This window comes from Pelodiscus sinensis, chromosome 12, assembly GCF_049634645.1.
Source record: "Pelodiscus sinensis isolate JC-2024 chromosome 12, ASM4963464v1, whole genome shotgun sequence".
NCBI classification, from domain to species: domain Eukaryota; kingdom Metazoa; phylum Chordata; order Testudines; family Trionychidae; genus Pelodiscus; species Pelodiscus sinensis.
The window spans coordinates 37,861,885-37,881,724 of record NC_134722.1 but is presented as its reverse complement, the minus strand read 5'-3'; the positions used below and the strand labels follow the sequence as shown (position 1 = coordinate 37,881,724).

General features: G+C 47.3%; 1 protein-coding gene across 1 annotated transcript in view; it reads right to left on the bottom strand.

Moving 5' to 3' along the window:
• Positions 1-19,840, bottom strand: part of SLC38A8 (solute carrier family 38 member 8) — a 46,555-nt gene that overhangs the window by 2,490 nt on the left and 24,225 nt on the right. The window contains exons 4-11 of the mRNA XM_075940328.1: positions 17,285-17,483; positions 15,897-16,056; positions 14,014-14,118; positions 12,499-12,556; positions 11,456-11,570; positions 9,800-9,947; positions 5,725-5,924; positions 3,271-3,322 (exon numbers count right to left, since the gene is read on the bottom strand). Of these exons, the coding sequence (XP_075796443.1) occupies positions 3,271-3,322; positions 5,725-5,924; positions 9,800-9,947; positions 11,456-11,570; positions 12,499-12,556; positions 14,014-14,118; positions 15,897-16,056; positions 17,285-17,483 (1,037 nt within the window). The remainder of the gene's footprint in view (positions 1-3,270; positions 3,323-5,724; positions 5,925-9,799; positions 9,948-11,455; positions 11,571-12,498; positions 12,557-14,013; positions 14,119-15,896; positions 16,057-17,284; positions 17,484-19,840) is intronic.

Sequence of the window (19,840 nt, the reverse complement as noted above, 5' to 3'; positions counted from 1 at the left end):
TGCCAAAGGCTTGTGGAAGGCTGGAGAGGGATGACACGAGACAAATGGCTTGGTCACTGTCTTCGGTCCATCCCCTCCAGGGTCCCTAGGGTTGGCCGCTATCGGCAGACAGGCTACTGGGCTAGATGGACCTTTGATCTGACCCAGGACGGCCATTGTAAGTTCAGGGCTCAGGGTCGGGGGTCTCACTGGACCCCCTTGATTCTCTTGCACACCTGCTCCTGGGTGGCCAGGCTGGCAGCTCTCCTGCCCTAGACGGCCACTTTCCTGTGCCAAGTGCGGAGATCGTGGATGAGGTCCATGATGTCTGCACTAGCCCAGGAGGGTGCCCGCCTATTGCAGTCCCGGGCAAGCTCCCGGGAGCCGCCAGCCTGGTCCCGGGAAGAGGGGGAGGGCTGGGGGGCATTGGGTGGCTGGCTCGATCCGTGCCAGGTGCAGGGTCTGCTGGCTGGGTGCTGGCAGGCTTGCACTGGCACGGGCACCGTAGCCAGCCCGTGCCCCTTTAAGGGGTCCGGGGCCGGGAGGGGGGCAGACGAGTTTCCCTGGTGTTGGCCAGAGAGGCCACCAGGGAAACCTGGGGAGGGCTAGCCTCCCAGTAGTTCGAATTAAGGGGTTACACACCCCTTAATTTGAACTAGCTAGTTCGAACTAGGCTTAATCCTCATAAAATGAGTTTTTCCTAGTTCGAACTAAGCGCTCCGTTAGTTCGAACTAACTTTGTAGTGTAGACATACCCAGAGAGACTATAAAAACATCCTGGTTTGCTTTCAATTTAGTTAAGAATATTTTCTTTGGAAGAGAAATAGGTTTGGGTATAGCTACAAAACTCCAAGATACTGTCTGAAAAACACGTTCACAATACTGATCAGCTGAGTGCATGGTTTTTTTATTGCAAGACAGGAGAAGTTATAATCTGACAACTCCCCTTAAGTGAGCAAGACGGGTTGCTGTCCATCTGAGCAAGTAAGACATGGAAAATTCAGGTTAAGAAACTTACAGTAAAAGATACTTGTGAATTCAGTTGTATCTTGATTTACAGTGACATGTAAACTAGGGATGTAATAGTAACCGTAATAGTTGTACTCAGGCTCCCAGCCCTGCTCCCAGGGAGCTGGCTGCCATCCCATACTGCTAGTTCTGCAGCACAGGGCAGCAGCCAGCAGCACAGGGTAGTAGCTAGCTCCCTGGGAGCAGGGCTGGGAGCTGGCTTAAAAGCTAGCTCCCCAGGAGCAGGGCTGCAGGTGGGAGCTGATATTCACCAAGAGCCGGCTTAAAAGCTAGCTTCCAACATGCACCAGCTCCCAGGGGAGCCAGCTGCCACCCCATGCTGCAGGCTCTGCAGTAGGAAGCTTATACTGTGTAACCACTGAAATTAATGGTTTTTTAATTGCTTTAATGTAAACCAGTCTTTAAGGAAGAAATTCAGCTTGGTGCAGAAAGCCAAGGCACCACTTATACACCATTTAATTTGGTGGGGGCTTTACATGTGACTTGTGCTGGCTCTTTCCTTAGGAAGGAACTGAAGGACTAGAGGCCCATTCACTTCCCTCCATCCCAAATATGGTACCTGAGGGAGCTGAACCCATGAATTCCTGCATCAGAATTGGGCACCACAGGGCTAAATCAACCGGGCATCTGCCACAGGGTAAAAGAACCGATTCCTCTACAGCTTTTCTTAAAGGCAACTGCTACTTCACAAACCCTTTCTCCCACCCAGCCAAAGCCCATTAACAGATTACAGCGTGGGGTAGTTCATATGAGCTTTGGATAGGAGGGAATTGCATCCTGCCCTCCTTATCCAGAAGTATAAAGAGTTAAATAGTATAAAAATGGCCTTGGTAAGAACGAAGAGGACCTGGGGTGAGGGGAGCGGAGGAAGCAGACCCATTGCCAGGTAACAGATGACAAGCTAAAGGCAAAGGCCATGCTGTTTGCCAAGAATGGGGGCTGCTGTTACCTGTCAGATTCTCAATGGCACCTAACTCCTATTGATTTCAATGGGAGTTACACACCTAAATACCTTTGAGGATCTAGGCCAAAGGGCCCAATTCTGTCATGCTTGGTCATGTTGACTAAGGCCACACTATGCAAGTATAGTTCCAGCGGTGTCATTTACCTCTACATGCCTCTGTCTCTCATGTAAGAATAGGAGAAATAAACCCACTGAAATTTTAAAGTATTTACAAGGGTGAAGGCGACAGAATTGGGCCCTTATTATTTTCAATGAATCTGAATTTAGGTGATGGGTCTGACTGAAAAATGCATTATAAATGCTTAGGCTGTCAGCACTCTGGAATAATCATATGCCAAAATAAACACAGAAACTCTGCCTGCTTGTTCATGAATTGGAAATTAATCTGCCTGTTTCCCTGCCTTCTGGGCCTTATAAATTAAGGCATTCCATTTGCAATTCAAATAAAAAAATATATTAAAATTCCTTACTAATAGCTAGAGCTAGGTGAATATGAGAGCAATATTCATTTCAATAAAACTCCACACCTGCTTTCACTGGATTTGTGACACTTATTTGCCATGTACACATAACAGTTTTTAAAGTAAGATTGCAGAAAAAGGTCTCATGAGCAAACAAATAAGTCCCCATGGCTATCTGAGCAGCTCTTCTATTTCTCAGGGAGCAGAACCCCCACCATGTGGCTTAGGAGACTAGTTACACACCGCATAGTGAAGGGTCTACAATTAATGTCTGTAAAAAAAGGAAATAAAAATCTGACTGCAGAATTTAATAGGAAAGCCAGCTAAAGTTGCCTAATTTGTCAAATTATTCACTAATAGTTTGTCTAGCTCTACCGGCACCTCAGATTACAATCTGAAATATTTAAAATGAATTTCTTACCATTCAAATTGTTTCAAAAGTCTTTTACACAGCAAAATTAGACTGACTGTCCCCCTCTCTCTCAGCACAATACTTTTTGAGTTTCCAACAGGAAGGGAAAATTATATTTACACAACACACACACAGACTCTCCTCTCTCTCTTTGGCTTTAACTACTATGATTTAGTCCCTTTAAATGTGCTATTTGATTTCACATCCTGAGACTGCAAGAGCCTTGCAATGGATTTTAGAAAGGAAAAAGGACACAAGTTTTCATGGGCACCTATGATATATGGAAGATGAACAGAGAATGGATGGACCCTGCCCCAGCTTTGAAATGATCAAACAGAACAGATCCACTAATACATCTAGCGCCCTAGAAAAATCTCAGTATTTATATGCATATTCCCAGCTCAATATGGTGTTCTGACACTTACTTTTTTCTTGGTTCGATGGGTTCAGTTTCCATTGCACACAATAGACATAGCCCTACAAATCAAAACAAAAATACTGGCATTGGCCTATAATGTGTGTCATTTAAACATGTTACATTCATTCCCAAATATACCTCCCAATCACGAATGAGAGGACAGTGACAATTTTAGAAGGAACCATGGGTTTTGCTCTCCTTTGTAATTAAGTCTTGGCCCATGGTGGGGTTTCCCCCACGAGTACATTAATTTGTGACTTTTCCATCTAGTCATTATGCTTGCAACAGGAATATTGTGGTGATAATAAAAGTTCTTTCTCTTTTCTTTTTATTAACCTGGTATTGGTTAATTTTTGTGTCCTGGTTTTACTTTAGGGGCTGAGATTTCTGAAGTGACTGGTTTTCTTATCATTACTTGGGTGGTGGCAGCGGATTTTTATCCCAAAATCTAGGTTAAGATTTTGGGGGGAAGTTTTATACCAAAGCCTGGAAAGAGAAGGTTTTGGGGTACTTTTGCAGGCCCCTGCTTCTGCATTTATCATGACAGAGTGGGGAAAAAGCCTTGACATCAACAATTCTGAGAAAGTTTAAAATGAAAGTAAACTGTGCTTCCTGCTATAATGAGTTTTCACACCATCAGAAAAGTAACCCATTTGCTCAGGATGATGGTGACTGAAAACAGCAATGAACGGAGAAACACCATTCTACGCAGTGCCTTTCAAAAGCAGATCTGGCCATTTTCCTTTAAAGAGTCTCCCTCTTGCTGAAGGGTCAAGCCTAGAGCTTTTAACCTGTTCCATTGCATTTTACACCGACTGGCTGTGTCTACACTGGGCCATTTATTCCGGAAAAGCAGTGACAATTTACTGTAAGAAATCAGCTGCTTTTCTGGAAAAACTATGCTGCTTCCGCTCGGGCAAAAGTCCTTTTCCCAGAAAACTGTTCCGGAAAAGGGCCAGTGTAGACAGCACAGTACTCTTTTCTGCAAAAAAGCCCCAATCACGAAAATGACGATTGGGGCTTTTTTCCGGAAAAGCGCGTCTACATTGGCCACGGACGCTTTTCCGAAAAAAGGGCTTTTCCGGAAAAGCATCCTGCCAATGTAGACGCTCTTTTGCCGGAAATACTAATAACGGAAAACTGTTCCGTTTTAAGCATTTCCAGAAAAAGGTGCCAGTGTAGACACAGCCACTCTGTACATGTAAGGAACTACAGGTAGTCCCCGGGTTACATACAAGATAGGGACTGTAGGTTTGTTCTTAAGTTGAATCTGTATGTAAGTCGGAACTGGCGTCCAGATTCAGCCGCTGCTGAAACTGACCGCCAGTTCTGACTTACATACAGATTCAACTTAAGAACCCCAAGCGTCCCCAAGTCAGCAACTCTGCCTCGGGCTTCCTGTAGTCAGCGCTGGTCAGTTTCAGCAGCGGCTGAATCAGGACGCCTGGGGCAGAGCAGCTGGGGTGCTGCCGGGTTGGTCCAGTAGTGCCCAGAGCGGCGCTCCGGGACAACCAGCAGTGCCCCAGCTGCTCTGCCCCAGGGTCCACAACAAAAGCCTGGTCTGCTGGGGGGGGGCACACTAGCTGTGCCCGCCCCCCCCCCCCCCCAGCAGACCAGGGACACCGGGAGCAAAGCCGCAGCAGCGGCGGGGTCCCGCGCCTCTGAGGCTTTGCCAGAGCAAAGCCTCAGAGGCACGGGAACCCGCCGCTGCTGCGGCTTTGCTCCCGGTGCCCCTGTTCTGCTGGAGACGGTCCCCAGCAGACCAGGGGCACCGGGAGCAGCTTTTCTCGCCCCGGAGCTCGAGGTGGCTGACCGCTGCCTGCGAGCTCCGGGGCAAGAAAGCCCCGTTCGTAAGTGCGGATCCGATGTAAGTCGGATCCGCGTAAGTCGGGGACTGCCTGTACACAAGACGCAAGGAAGGCCAGTGACTAATGGATGCACTGATACATTACCAAACAAAATTCGTAAGTATTTATCAGTATCCAAAACTGTCGTATTGCAGGAACATCACAAGATTCTTATCTAAAGGCTACGTTAAAGAGTGTATGGATTCCAGAACCTTTCAGTCTTGCTCTTTGCTTAAGGACTAGGTCCAAGCAGAAAGGCAAACTTAAAAATCCATCATCTTCCAGCTAAGAACACCCAGATTAAAAAGAGCCCAGATGAAATGTCGAAGGGGAGATGAGGTTGGGCTTTGTTTGTTTAAAAGGCAAATGGTGGAGTTCTCAAAGAGAACTTCCGCATAGACCCCCCAGTGCACTTGATCAGAGAAAAATCTGAGCAGAAGCCCTACCTCAGTATCAGAAGAAATTAATTCACAAAAAGGGTTTTCATCCTAGAGCCTCAAAACATAAGCAGTAAGTTTAGCAGCCATGCTAATTAACAATAACTAACACAGCAAACTGTCCCCCAGCTCAGTTCCTGAATCTGAATACACAGACGTCTATTAACCAGTACGTGCCTGGAAAGATGAAGATGAAGAACGCGCTGATGCCACCAATAATACCGATGACCTCGCTGATGTCAGGGACAAACAGAGCAATAACAAGCGTCACTATGATCCACGTGATAGTCAGCATGATCCTTGTCCACCTCTCATAAGGCTCCATGAGCATGACAGACCTGCACTTGTCATTCCAGCAGGCATCCTGTAGGACAGATCTATCAGACACAGCCAGGTTACACATAGCACCTTGTCTACTCCTCTGCTGGGTTCAAAACATATTGCACTTGTGTCTGCCAATGCAACAGTCAATCATGTAGTGTTACATGGTCTTTCTTGTGTCTCAAGCTGCTGGCTGTTCTTCACAGCTAAACACATCATCACAGATCCACTAAGAGAGGGCTGGAATGTACTCTTTGACCAATACTTTCACCACGGCAGGTGGAAAACACATGACAGACACATGGACCTATACCACCTCCCACACGCTCACTGCTGCCACTTGCCAAGCATCTCTGTGCACAGGCTGCTTTCCTTGGCACACTCCACCAAAGCAGAGAGACAAAATGGAAGTTCCTGCCCCTGCACGAAGGCCAGAGACAACCTACTATTTGTATTACAGAAGCACCTAGTGTCTCAGGGATCAGCGAGTTAGACTCCCCTCAGCTTTGTTACAGTGAGGGGAAGATACCTCCCTGCTAAGAATCTCATGCCCCTCAAGACATCCTTCCTTTTCCTTTCCACAAGATCCCTTCCACTAGCCTCTTTTGATTTGCCAGCTTAGCCACCCACATGCCCTTCTCAAAGGTGGCTAGACCACGTGTTCTTTCCCACAGTCTCAGACAACTTCTGCCATTGATCACTTTTGGTGAGGTGTCACAGGGTGGGACTCATTGCCACAGCGCCTCCTGCTGTTCACTCTGGGAATTAGCTCCTCAACCCTGGAGCACACCCTTCTGGCCAGTGTCTCACTTGCTGTTACCTTTTATCCTCCACCACTTTATGTTAGGACCCACGTCCCTCCCAGACTGTGGTGCCCTCCTCTTTGGATACTGCTCTGCTGCAGTGCCCCCACACTCTGGAGTCCTCCCCCTCAGGGAGACCCCAACCCCTTATATCCACCTTGCCTCAGTGACCCTGCTGCCAGTCTTCATCTAACCCTCTACCTCAGGGGCAAACTGCAGTCTGAAATGGCCACTCATCATAGACAAGGGGTGTGGAGCTGCTGCCTTCTCCTGCCCTAGCTGCCTCCCTGCAGTCCTAGAAGCTTCAGGCCTTGTCTTGGGACCTGCAGCCTGGGAGTTTACCTGGCCAGAGCTTCCCCAGCTCTGCCTGCCTTTCCACAGCCCTGCTCTGAGTCAGGAAGCCTCTATGGGTATGTCTACATTACAGAGTTAGTTTGAACTAACAGACGTTAGTTCGAACTAACTTTCATAGGCGCTACACTAGCACTCCGCTCGTTCGAACTTAATTCGAACTAGCGGAGCGCTTAGTTCGAACTAGGAAAACCTCATTTTACGAGGATTAAGCCTAGTTCGAACTAGCTAGTTCGAATTAAGGGGTGTGTAGCCCCTTAATTCGAACTAGTGGGAGGCTAGCCCTCCCCAGCTTTCCCTGGTGGCCACTCTGGCCAACACCAGGGAAACTCTATTGCCCCCCTCCCAGCCCCGGACCCCTTAAAGGGGCACGGGCTGGCTACGGTGCCCGTGCCAGGTGCAAGCCTGCCAGCATCCAGCCAGCAGACCCTGCACCTGGCACAGATCGAGCCACCCACCCGATGCCCCCCAGCCCTCCCCCTCTTCCCGGGACCAGGCTGGCGGCTCCCGGGAGCTTGCCCGGGACCGCAAGAGGCGGACCCCCGCCTGGTCTAGAGCGGACATCGTGGACCTCATCCACGATCTCCGCACTAGGCACAGGAAAGTGGCCGTCTAGGGCAGGAGAGCTGCCAGCCTGGCCACCCAGGAGCAGGTTTGCATGAAAATCAAGGGGGTCCCTGAGACCCCCGACCCTGAGCCCTGAGCTTACAATGTCCGTCCTAGGTCAGACCAAAGGTCCATCTAGCCCAGTAGCCTGTCTGCCGACAGTGGCCAACCCTAGGGACCCTGGAGGAGATGGACCGAAGACAGTGACCAAGCCATTTGTCTCGTGCCATCCCTCTCCAGCCTTCCACAAACCTAGGCAGGGACACCACTCCTACCCTTTGGCTAATAGCACTCCATGGACCCAACCTCCATGACTTGATCTCACTTCCCTTTAAACTCTGTTCTAGTTCTAGCCTTCACAGCCTCCTGCAGCAAGGAGTTCCACAGGTTGACTCTTTGCTTTGTGAAGAACAACTTTCTGTTACTAGTTTGAAGCCTGCTACCAATTCCATTCCTTTGGTGTCCTCTAGTCCTTCTTTATGGGAACTAACGAAGAACTTTTCTGTATGCACCCTCTCCACCAAACTCCTGCTTTTAGAGACCTCTATCCTGTCCCCCCTCCGTCTCCTCTTTTCTAAGCTGAAAAGTCCCAGTCTCTTTAGCCTCTCTTCATATGGGACCTGTTCCCAACCTCTGATCATTGTAGTTGCCCTCCCCTCTCCCATACTCTCTCTTCCCCTCTCCCACCTCCTTTTTCCAGTCTCCCCCAGTTTTGTTCAATAAAGACAGATTCCATTTTTGAACACAATTGTCCTTTATTTTGTACATCAAGAAAAGGGGCTAGGGAAGGGTAAGTGGAAGGAGGTGAGGGAGGAATGGGGTACGAGCCCCCGATGGGGAGGACTGGGCTGGCTCTGCGGGCTTCTGGGGGTGGAAGCTCTCCTGCAGCCCCCCAATTACTGCCTCTCCCCAGATGGCAGCCTGCGGCAAGTGCAGCCGGGCTGATGGCCGAGTGCTGTGATGTGCCCAGTGTGGGCACTCCGGGCACTCCAAGCCAGGACTGGTTTTCAAGCAGGGCACCCCTGAGAACTGTCTGTCTGGGGTGGGGTCGGGACCCTTTAAGTGCAGCCCTCGGCTAGCCTGAGACAGCATCTCCACGCTCTAAGTCCTCCTCTGATGCCCTGCCGGCACTGCTTCCGGCCATCCTTAAGCCCGGTTCAGGGTCCACTTTATGTGGACATGCTAGTTCGAATTAGCAAAACGCTAATTCGAACTAGTTTTTAGTTCTAGACGCGTTAGTTCGAATTAGCGCTGTAGTGTACACATACCCTATCTTCCCTGGAAGCTAGGTCCCTCCTGCTCCACTGCTGCAGCAAGTGTGAGTGACTCCGCCCCTTGAAGAGCCCTTATTTATACAGCCTCAGCTGGGCTCTAATTGGCTGGTTTTGCCTCAGCTGTGGGCTCCACTGCTCCTGCCCTCTTCCCAGGGCTGGGTTTTAAGCCTGAAAGGGCCAGTGTGTGGCAGATGCCCTGTCACATGCACCCCTCCTTAGAATCACCACCCCTGGGACTAGGGGAGTTTTGTAGCCTACACCAGTCACCGGTGCCCCTCTAGAGCCCCTCACTTCTCTTCCATTTCCTTCAGTGTCTCATGAAGGCGGCCATTCTCCACCATTACCACCCCGTTCTTCCAGCCCACTGTAGGCCTCTGTTGTACTCTGGGCCTTCTCCGCTGCTGCCAGCCACACATGCCAGCCCCAGCTGGATCCTAACTGGCTGTATCTGCCTCAGCTGTGCACTCCACTGCTTCTTCCCTTCCCAAGGCTGGGTTTTGAACCGTTAAAGGGCCAGTTCAGGGCAAACCCCCCAGTCACAAGTGGTCCTCATTGCCTTCCAGGCAGTGACTACTCTCTGTATGAACCTTCTTCACTCTTACGCTATTATCCTCACAGACCTAACCCTTTCCTGACTGTCTTCCTTCATCACTGTGCATGGACATCCAGTCGACAGCAGATTTTCAGCCACCCCCATTAAGGTCTTTGCTCAGGCATTCACTCTAAATCAACTCATGGTCATATGAGCATTGTAGATTAAGGGATCTGAAGGAGACTAGAATGCATTTTGCCTTTAGTAATGCCTCTTTCCAAATCTACATCACTGACATCTGCCACCATAGGCCCATTCCTAAACATTCAGTAGCCTTGAACAACTGCAGCCTCTCCCTGTCTTACCTTCCCAGCAGCAGCACAATTGGATAGATGGTAATGATGGAGATGCCAAACAGTAATCGGGCTATGGTGATGACCACATCATTTCCTGGGTATGACATCAGGATATCAGCAGCAACATCAGCACCAAAGGTTAAATAGCCATAAAGCCCTAGAAAGGAAGCAGCAAAGATCATAGGCATTAAACGTGGTGTTAAGCTACAGTCCTGAGAACATTTGGGGAGGAGTTTGGAAGAGAAATGAGAGAAAAAGTTTAAATTAATGGGTGTTGCTTATAATAGCATTGCCTATTATTAAGACTGTCCACATATCCCATATAAAAATCTGCTTATAACTTCACAAAGCTTTGTTCATTTGTGCTGAAATTTTATATGCTGGTTGTCTGCCTCAGACTGATTTGGTGGTGGGGTGGGGTGTAAAAGATTTGAAAGAATGGCTGGTGGTGCTTTCTAAAGAGCTATTCTGTTAAGTGAGTACCATCCATTCAGTGCACTGAGGCTGGGATTGTGTGGAAAATATAACCAGCAGTTACATAACTGAAGTCTGTATTAGAATGCATATGCAACAGTAAGGCAAACCACGATTATGCAGGCAAACTTAATTCTGGCATTTCATAATTTCTGATCACTTGACTTTGCAACTGTAATAACGTTATTTTAAAATAGGTTGTGTTGGTATTTATCACTTAGTGAGAGGAAGTCTTTAAGGAGGACTAATTTCTAAAATTTCCTTGCCAAATGACTCCAACCTATAGCAGCTGAGTTATAAAGAGTTGAAGCAGTCATCAGTCAAACAATTTAAGGCATCCTAAGCAGGATTAGCTGATATCAAGCTAATACACGTTTCACATTGTATTAATAGGCTGGGGACCGACTGGCTAAGCAGCAGTTCAGCAGAAAAGGACCTGGAGATTGCAGTGGATGAGAAGCTGGATATAAGTCAACAGTTGCCCTTGTAGCCAAAGAAGGCTAACAGCATACAGGAGTGTATTAGTAGGAGCACTGCCAGCAGAACTAGGGAAGTGATTATTCCCCTTTATTCGGCACTGGTGATGCCACCTCTGGAGTATTGCATCCAATTCTCGGCCCCCTGTTACAGAAAATATGTGGACAAATTAGAGACAGCCCAGCAGAAGGCAATGAAAATGATGAGAGGGCTGGAGCACATGACTTATGAGGAGAGGCTGAGGCATTTGGACTTATTTAGTCTGCAGAAGAGAAGAGTGAGGGGGGATTTGATAGCAGCCTTCAACTTCCTGAAGGGAGGTTCCAAAGAGGATGGAGAGAGGCCGTTCTCAGTGGTGACAGAACAAGGAGCAATGGTCTCAAATTGCAGTGGGGGAGGTCTAGGTTGGATATTAGGAAAAACTATTTCACTACCTAGGGAAGTGGTGGAATCTCCATCCCTAGAAGTTTTTAAGTCTCAGCTTGACAAAGCCCTGGCTGGGATGGTTTAGTTGGGATTGGTCCTGCTTTTGGCAGAGGGTTGGACTTGATGACCTCCTGAGGTCTCTTCCACCCCTAGGATTCTATGAACATGGACTAATATGAAGTCATTGTCCACTGTCAATAAGGCCTAACCCTGCAGTGTGGTTTCTGAGTGAGAGAAGAAGGGGTGAACGTTTCAGCAGGTTAAAATATGGTGAAGGGGAGGGGCTACCTGTAAGAGAATAAATTAACAGGCAGAAGAGCATGGACAGCCCAGACACCATGATCCAAAGGGAGAGCTTCTTGTTATGCATACTGCTGTAAATGGCAATGCAGGCTTCATGACACTGAAATACATGAGAACACCACACACATATTAGGAGGTGAAGGTTGGAGGAAACGCCTCAGATCCCTCTTGCCACATGAACTACAAGCTATCCGCTCATATTCCCTCTGTCCACATCAACCTTCCCCCCAAACCTTCCCCTGCAGCCTCCTGCTCCCATACACAGCCACTCAGATTACTGGGGTGTTTCCTGAGTCCCATCCGGAGACAGAGCTCAGCACCCCTCCAGTGATTCCCTAGAGTCACAAAACAAAAGGCTTCCTTCCTGCTTCCAGGAGGACAGAGAAGGATGTTCTCTGCCTCTGGAAGGGGCCACACACACCCCGTGCAGGGCCAGGAGGAGGAGAACTGACAGAACCTGTAGTTCTTGTTAGCCCCACCTCCTCCATGGGACAGGTACTGAGCCAAGCAGCTAAACTGTGATGGAACTGAGGGAGGGAGTGGCTCTGATCCGGGTTCCACTGGTTCTGCCAGCTTTGAAACCAGAGCAGAACACAGATCCAAATCCTCATTCTGCTCTAACCCTCTGGCTCATTCAGGGCCCCTGTATCAGGTGGCCCCATTAACTCTACAGCTTAGAGAAAGAGATGCCCATTACTGGAAGGTCCTTAAATCAAACCCCTCTTCCCAACACTCACTAATAAAGGACACAGCTCAATGTCGAGATCTTGTCTGCACTGGAAAGGGATGCATACTGCACTCCCTAAACAACCAGGGTGAAATCCTGGGTCCATGGAAGGAAGTCAAAGGGAGTTTTGCTATGGACTTCCCTGGCACCAGGATTTCACCCCAGACACAGTGGTGTCTCTGCTTGTTCCGTGTTCTGGTCAAGAATCCAGAGGGGTGAAAGCTTCTGCGAAGGCAGCTGTAGTAGAAAGCCCCTGGACTCGCCCATGGAAAAGAATAATTGAAATCCAAGTAGCTGTTACCTGAAATCCAAAACATATTGTTGGGATGACACTGAACATGGAAGCCAGGGAAGACACCCTGCAAGATTGAGAGAGGAAGGGGAAGACAGGTGATCAGTTTAGCTGAAGAAAAAGAAGTCCCGAGGGCTAGAAGAGAAATACATTTCACAGTCCTGCCTGGTACCACAGCCCAAAGGGGCCCCCAGGAGAGTAACTCCACAGCACAACTTCTGATGGCTATTCCAAACTGAGGCACCCATTTCCACCACAGACAATTCAGCTTCCATTCCTCTAACAGACTGCGTTCCCAGAGCCCCAGGCTTCCAGGACGGAGTCAGTTGCAGGATTGGGGCCTTAGCTGCGGGAGCCGTTACCCATCAACAGTCCCACACATTCAACAATGAAAGCCCCAACACAGAGAGTGCTCCTACAGTCACTCCTGTTTTACAACCTGTGCTGAACCATCTCCTCAACAGCTTTCATAGTGGTAGAGGCCGAAAGCCATGAGCCCCCTGCCTTGGCCAGGGCTCTCATTCTCATTAATGCTAGTTCAGCTCTACTGCTGTTGGCCCCACGGGAAACTCTTTTGCTAGAATTGCCTAGTGTAGACAAGGCCCTGGAGTCTGTCAGGGCTGACAGGTCTGGAATTAAGAAAGCGGAAAGAGCCTCCTATGGGGTAATTTTTTGTGGAGTGAATGAGGGGCACTTTCAGGCCTTCTTGATTTAGCAGAATGAAGCAAAATAAATAAGAAAAAGCCCCATGCACCAGCACTTCTGAAGCCCACATAACTGTGACATACCCTTAAATACACACTTCTCCCAATACCCAAGAATTCATCATCTTCCAGTGATGCCCACACGCCTCAAGTATCCCAATGGCTCCAAACCCTTAGTAATAATGTCTCCCTAGCACTAGAAATAGAAGGCCAGACCATCTGCAAAGCTCAATTGAAGTTGTGCATGTGGCACTGATTTAGGCCAGGTGAGGATCTGACCCTGAAATTATTATTTTATGCAAACTAAGCCCTTGTATAAGCAAACTTACAGTCACTTCTCTGTGGTCCACATGAAGTATCTGCTGGGCCCCAATATATATAACCCCTGTTTACATCTCAGTCTAGCAGCCACAAAAGGGATCCTACACTATTCACCAGGCAATGACACTGGTTGCTTAGACTTGTTTCAAAGACAGCAGCATGCACTTGTTGGATTCGTTTTAGAGGCAGGGAAAGCCAAGCATTAGGCTGAGGTGCACATTGGCACCTCCAGGCATGACTGTAGCTGCCTGGCCATTTATTTTAACGCCAGCAGATCCAGGACTCCTCCAGGACGTAGCATAGCCTGGCAAGCCAAGGGGGAGAAATACAAAGGAAGAAAACACAAGCAGGCTTTTCAGCAGTTTTAACAGCCTAGAACCAGTCCTGAACTCCCAGCACACTTGCATTAGCATCCTAAGTGCCACTAAGCACATTTGTCACCTGGGTTAGGTGCCAAGTCAAGGACCCTTGTGTGTGATAAAGGTAGCACCATACCTACCTTGTGGAATAATGGTGCTCATGCATGGTAACGCGGTCCGTTCTTAGGTAGTATTTTATTATAATAACCAGGGTCAGATAGCAAGCAGCCAAGGTGCCTAAAATACTAAAACAAAGGTATGGAGAGGGAAAGTGTTAAGCTTTTATCATATAGAATGAAGAGTCCGTTGTGCTATTGGCAGGTGTCATGTTCAATGAGTGTGCGGTACAAGCCTATCAGAGACTATACTAGGATTTTGGAAGGGCAACAACCTGGTAACCCACTGGCACTGTTAAAATATTTTGCATCTACCTGTTCACAGAGAGAAGCTTTTATGCTCTTTACTGGACTCTGGGGCTGAGTCGCCTCTCTCACTTAGAGCACACTCGTGTGGCTCCTTTGGATTTGATTCCAATTTACACAGGGCAAACACAGTCATGCTCTAGGCCATGAACATGTGTTTTGTGCTACTCGCCACTTCTTAGCTTTGCAGAGACTGTAGATACAGGAATGAGCTCACCTGCCACTGAAATGCAGCCTCCTCTGGAGTGGAATAAGAGAGACCAGCCATACTATCCCAAAGTTTGGGAGAATGAAAGGGAAAGGTGGAACTGCAGGGTTTTAGGTAGCAAGAAAATTACCCAAGATTCAGTTTGGCCAAGACACAAATTTAGCACCCTTAGTCCTCGGAGATGGCTATAAGAACATAAGAATGGCCATATTGGGTCAGACCAAAGGTCCATCTAGCCCAGTACCCTGTCTGCTGACAGTGGCCAATGCCAGGTGCCCCAGAGGGAGTGAATCGAACAGGTAATGATCAAGCGATCTCTCTCCTGCCATCCATCTCCACCCTCTGACAAACAAAGACTAGGGACACCATTCCTTACCCATACTGGCTAATAGCCATGAATGGACTTAACTTCCATGAATTTATCTAGTTCTCTTTTAAACCCTGTTATAGTCCTAGCCTCCACACCTTCCTCAGGCAAGGAGTTCCACAGATTGACTATGTGCTGTGTGAAGAAGAACTTCCTTTTATTTGTTTTAAACCTGCTGCCCATTAGTTTCATTTGGTGGCCCCATGTTCTTATATTATGGGAACAAGTAAATAACTTTTCCTTATTCACTTTCTCCACACCACTCATGATTTTATAGACCTCTATCATATCCCCCCCTTAGGCTCCTGTTTTCCAAGCTGAAAAGTCCTAGTCTTTTTAATCTCACCTCAATGGGACCCGTTCCCAACCCCTAATCATTTTAGTTGCCCTTCTCTGAACCTTTTCTAATGCCAGATTCTTTTTTATGTGAATGTGTTTCATCTGATCTGGCCCATATTTTAGCCTCTTCTATCCTCTCCTCCTGTCTAACAGCTAGAGAATCTCTATGGGATCTGTAGGGTCCTTCAGAAACCTCTAGCCAAGTAAGAGCTGCTGAAAGGACAGACTTCAGCATGTTTACATTTTCGCAGACTCTTCTGTCTATTTTAGGTCACACCCTATCGATTAGGGATTATAGTGATGGATTTTTCTTCTCAGCTTGTTTTCTCAGATCTTCTCTGGTACAAATGAGTCACTTGCTGTACTATATTTACCATGTTCACCAAGAAGCTAACAGTCCCAAGCCAACAAGACCCCAACTAACACCCATGTAGGGCTTCAGCACTGCAGGCTCCTAAGGAGCACACCAAGTCAAAGCACTAGCCCCGATTCAGTACCTGAGGACAGGTGTTTCTGTAGCATGGTCTGGAGCTCACAACCTCTTCACCCACACTGACTGGCGAAGTGGGGGGGATGGGCAGCAAGTGGCAGGGAGTGGTTGTGGCCAGGACTGACAGATTAGATAAAGTCTGAGTTACCACGAAGCTGGGCACATCCTCCTAGCACTAACATTAGCGCCAAGCCTACCTGGTGTATTTCTGGAATGCAATCTCCTTGGGAACAGACAGAGGGAAGATGACGAGGACACACAGGGCAGTCAGGGTGAAGCGATAATCCATATACCAGTGCTGGGGAGGAGAAGGCCCTTCGCCACTCAGAGTTACGTTCGGGTAGAGGGAGTCACATACTGAAGAGGAGAAACGGAAGACGCGGTCAGGGGCAGAATGTGGCCCAAGGCTTAGGAGATCAGCATCAGCTTCTGTTGAGTTGTCCTAGAGATCAACAGTGCCAGAAGTAGAATAGAGCCCCTGGTGCCATGATGCTGGTTGCACACTCAAAAGGGTGCCTAAAGCAGATGGCTCTCTCCACGCCTCTGCCTCTTCTCCTCACCACCATTTGCTCCTCTCCCAGCTAGACAGGGCTTCTCTCTACACCCCCTGAGCCAGTTCCTCCCCACAGCTTGACCTTTAGCCCCACTCACTGCTTACTTCTTTCAGCCAGCAGCTAGCTGAGGGCTCCTCACCACTCCTCACTACTCCCCTCAGAAGCAGGCAGCCCGGGGTGGAGAACAGCCTTCAGCTGCTGGTCTGGGCCAGTGACCTTCCATGCCCCATTGCCTCTGGCCTGCACTTCACTCCATGGACCTCCCCGTTCCCCTGCCATATTCCATTGCCCTCATAGAGGCCCACAAATGTGTGTGGAGCAGGGTCCACAAGAAGTTAATCTGGCCTGGAGGTCAGCAGCAACAGGGCCAGCAAAAGCCAAATAACCCTTTAGGTGCCAAGCACAGAAAGTTCTGCTCGTACTCAGGAATTCAGATCAAGTTTTAACAAAGGGCTCAACGGCCGTTAGAATCACACTTGCAGCATGCAGCCAGTACACACCGTTGGCAGTCCTAGCAGTAACAGCTCATCAGACACTCAGCAGCCTCACCTAGAAACAGGAATTTACAAGCCTGGGAGGGCTTGACTATGGAGAAAATGGCCTTTTGCAAGACAGAAAATTGACATGATGGCTGCCCTTCCTCAAACACCGAGGGAGCAGGATGCACCGAAAACACCCTGCCTCCCTCAAAATTGTCTCTGTGCTGAAATAGTTAATGGCCTATTTTCTCAAAAGTGAATAGTGATATTGGGTGCCTTCCTGGAGACCCTTTAAAGAGGCCAGTTTTTCACAACACAGTCACTCAGCACTTCCCAAAAACCAGGCCTCTTTATGGTGTCTCAAGTTGGGCACCCCCAACCCCAAATTCAGCTCAACACATGTATTTTGGACATTTCGTATATGCCTATTGGACAGTTTACATATATGCAGGAACCCTGAAAGATGCAGACTGCAATAGCTCATGCTATTGGCATGAGTGTGGATGCCTACCTCTGGTTTGGTGTGCCTACAGTCATGGTCAGAACACTTACTTTTTTCCAGCTGATCACCCACAACTCTGAGAAAAGCTACAGAAATCATGAAGAGATTTAAAATGAAGCAGATCTCACAGAGCTTCCCAATGGCGGATCCACAGATTTCTCTGACTACGCCCTGGTATGTGGACTGGGTGCTGATGGACGAGGCATATCCCAGGATCACCAAACCGCTAATTAGGAATATTAAGGAGCCCTGCAGAGATGGAAAGAAAAGTGCAGTGAATTAGCCCTGATCTATACTCTTGTTTTGAAATAACAAGCAGAGCATCCACACTACGAAGCCTGTTATTTTGAAATAATAATTCCTGCTTTCCACGAGGAATAACACGTATTTTGAAATAGTTAATTCGAGATAGTGGTAGTGTGGCTGCTCCACTGCTGCTATTTCAAAATAGCTACTCGCCAGAGACATTCACAGTAATTACTCCCCCGTGCTTCCTGGGGCTCTAAGTCGAGGTAGCGCATCCACATTAAGGGAGCCTGCCTCAGACTAATTTCGAGGTTTTCCTGTAGTGTGGACACGCTATTTCAAAATAGTTATTTTTGGAGTTATTATTTTGAAATAAGTTATTTTGAAATAATTTCCTAGTGTAGACATGCCCCAAGGCTATGTCTACACTGCAGAGCTATTTTGGGATAACAGAAGTATCCCAAAATAGCTATTCCACGTCTTTTGAGTGCACCTTTTATTATGAAATATAATGGGCTCACTATTCTGACATCCCGTGACTTTTTCGGCAAACTCCTCCCCTTTTCGAAAAGCTGCTTTTCCTCAAAAAATGAGGTTTACGCAGTTTTTCGGAAAAGGGGAAGTTTGCCAAAAAAGCTGTGTCCCAACTACTTTCACTTTCAAAAGTGAGATTGGAAGAAGATATGCAAATTCCCACAGAATTTGCATGTCTTCTTTCGAATCTTCAGTGTAGTCTAGATGAGCCCCAAGTGTTTACGCTGCTCCTCATTTAACCACTAATGATTAGAGCTGCCCACGTTATGCAGTGGGAAGGCTTTCCTCAAAAGGCCCTAAAAGTTACATGGCAGCTTTGTAGCATAAATATAAAGCAGCTGGTATCCAAGACAAACACATCATGGGCTTTGGCAAGAAGAGGCTTCTTTGTTTTGATTCTTCTAGTAAAGTGAATATCTCTGAATCACCAGCAGCTAGAGAAGCAAAATTCCAGACATCATCAATTTATTATTGTATTGCCATAAAACATAGGTGCCCTTGTCGTCAGGACCCTGCTGAACAAACAGAAAAAAGACCCTTGAGGTAGAAAAATCTAAAGCCGAAGGTATGTCTACTTATGGAACTGGAGCACATTTATTGATGTCAATACTTAGCACCAAGTTTTATAAATCTGAAAGTGCATGTCCTTAGCGCATTCGGTCACATTGGCTCTGTGCTCTAGTTGCTTTTCCTGCACCTCTACCAGGCACTTAATCAGCTCCATTTAACCCCTCTCAGCCTCAACATTTTGCCTTGCGTGTTAGGCTCATGTTCCCTGCATGCTTTCCTGCCCTCTTCTTTGGTGCTTGCAAACATCAGCCCTCGTTCACGTTTGCAAAGGGAGGCGGCGGGTTTGGGGTGAAGGAGCACAGTTGTGCACTGCCAACATGGGGTCACTATGCCCTCCTGTACAGCATACTTGCAAGCTGCAGCCCTCATTTGCCACTTCAACCTGGAGGGGGTGGCAGCGGGTTTAGGGTGGAAAGGCACAGATGTGCCAGTCAGCACAGAGTCATTCCTGTTTTGACACTATATAAATTGAATTTTATTCAATGTGCTTAAGCCAGTATCTCTCCATTTATTATTCACATAATAAGAATAATTTGTTTGTAATATGAAAGTTACATATACACCTCATTGCTATCATCCTCATTCACCTCAATTACCAATCCAAATACCCTTGTTAATTGCTTTTATGAATGTGTATGTCTTAGTAATTTTTATAGAACTTTCCATTTCTTCACAAGTTAGCCAGGTACATTCTGTGGAGTATTTTATGGATTTTTCCTCATAATTATGCCAAATTGATAGGGTTCTCCATTCTGATTTATCACTTGAGACTTAACTTGAGAGTTATTTGAAGAGTGGGGAAATTAATCTCTGGAAAAAAAATCATGACAAATATCAATCAACCATCTATCAAAACTGGGTGAATAGCAGAAAAGTGTACAGGATAACCGATATGAATATTAGACAGACTAATTGTGAGCATTAATGATCAATAGGAAAACTCTAAGGAATATGCTCATTTTCAGAGACTATTTACTGAGTAAGGTAGTAAAGGTAGCAGAATCAAGTAAGGGTTCTTAAAATAGCATATCTTTATTGTCTTATACAAAGAGCCAACTCTATTCTGTACAGTTGCTTCCACACAAAAAAAAAACAGGAAAGAAAAAATCCTTAGTGTTATCCTTATAAAGATTTGAAAAAGTTCACAATTAAATTTCAAACATCGCCTTTGTGTGTCTGACCAGTTGAGATCCTTTAATCCCCCATTTTTCTCTACATTATGATTTCTGCTAGAGATAGTCACCACTAAGTTCACT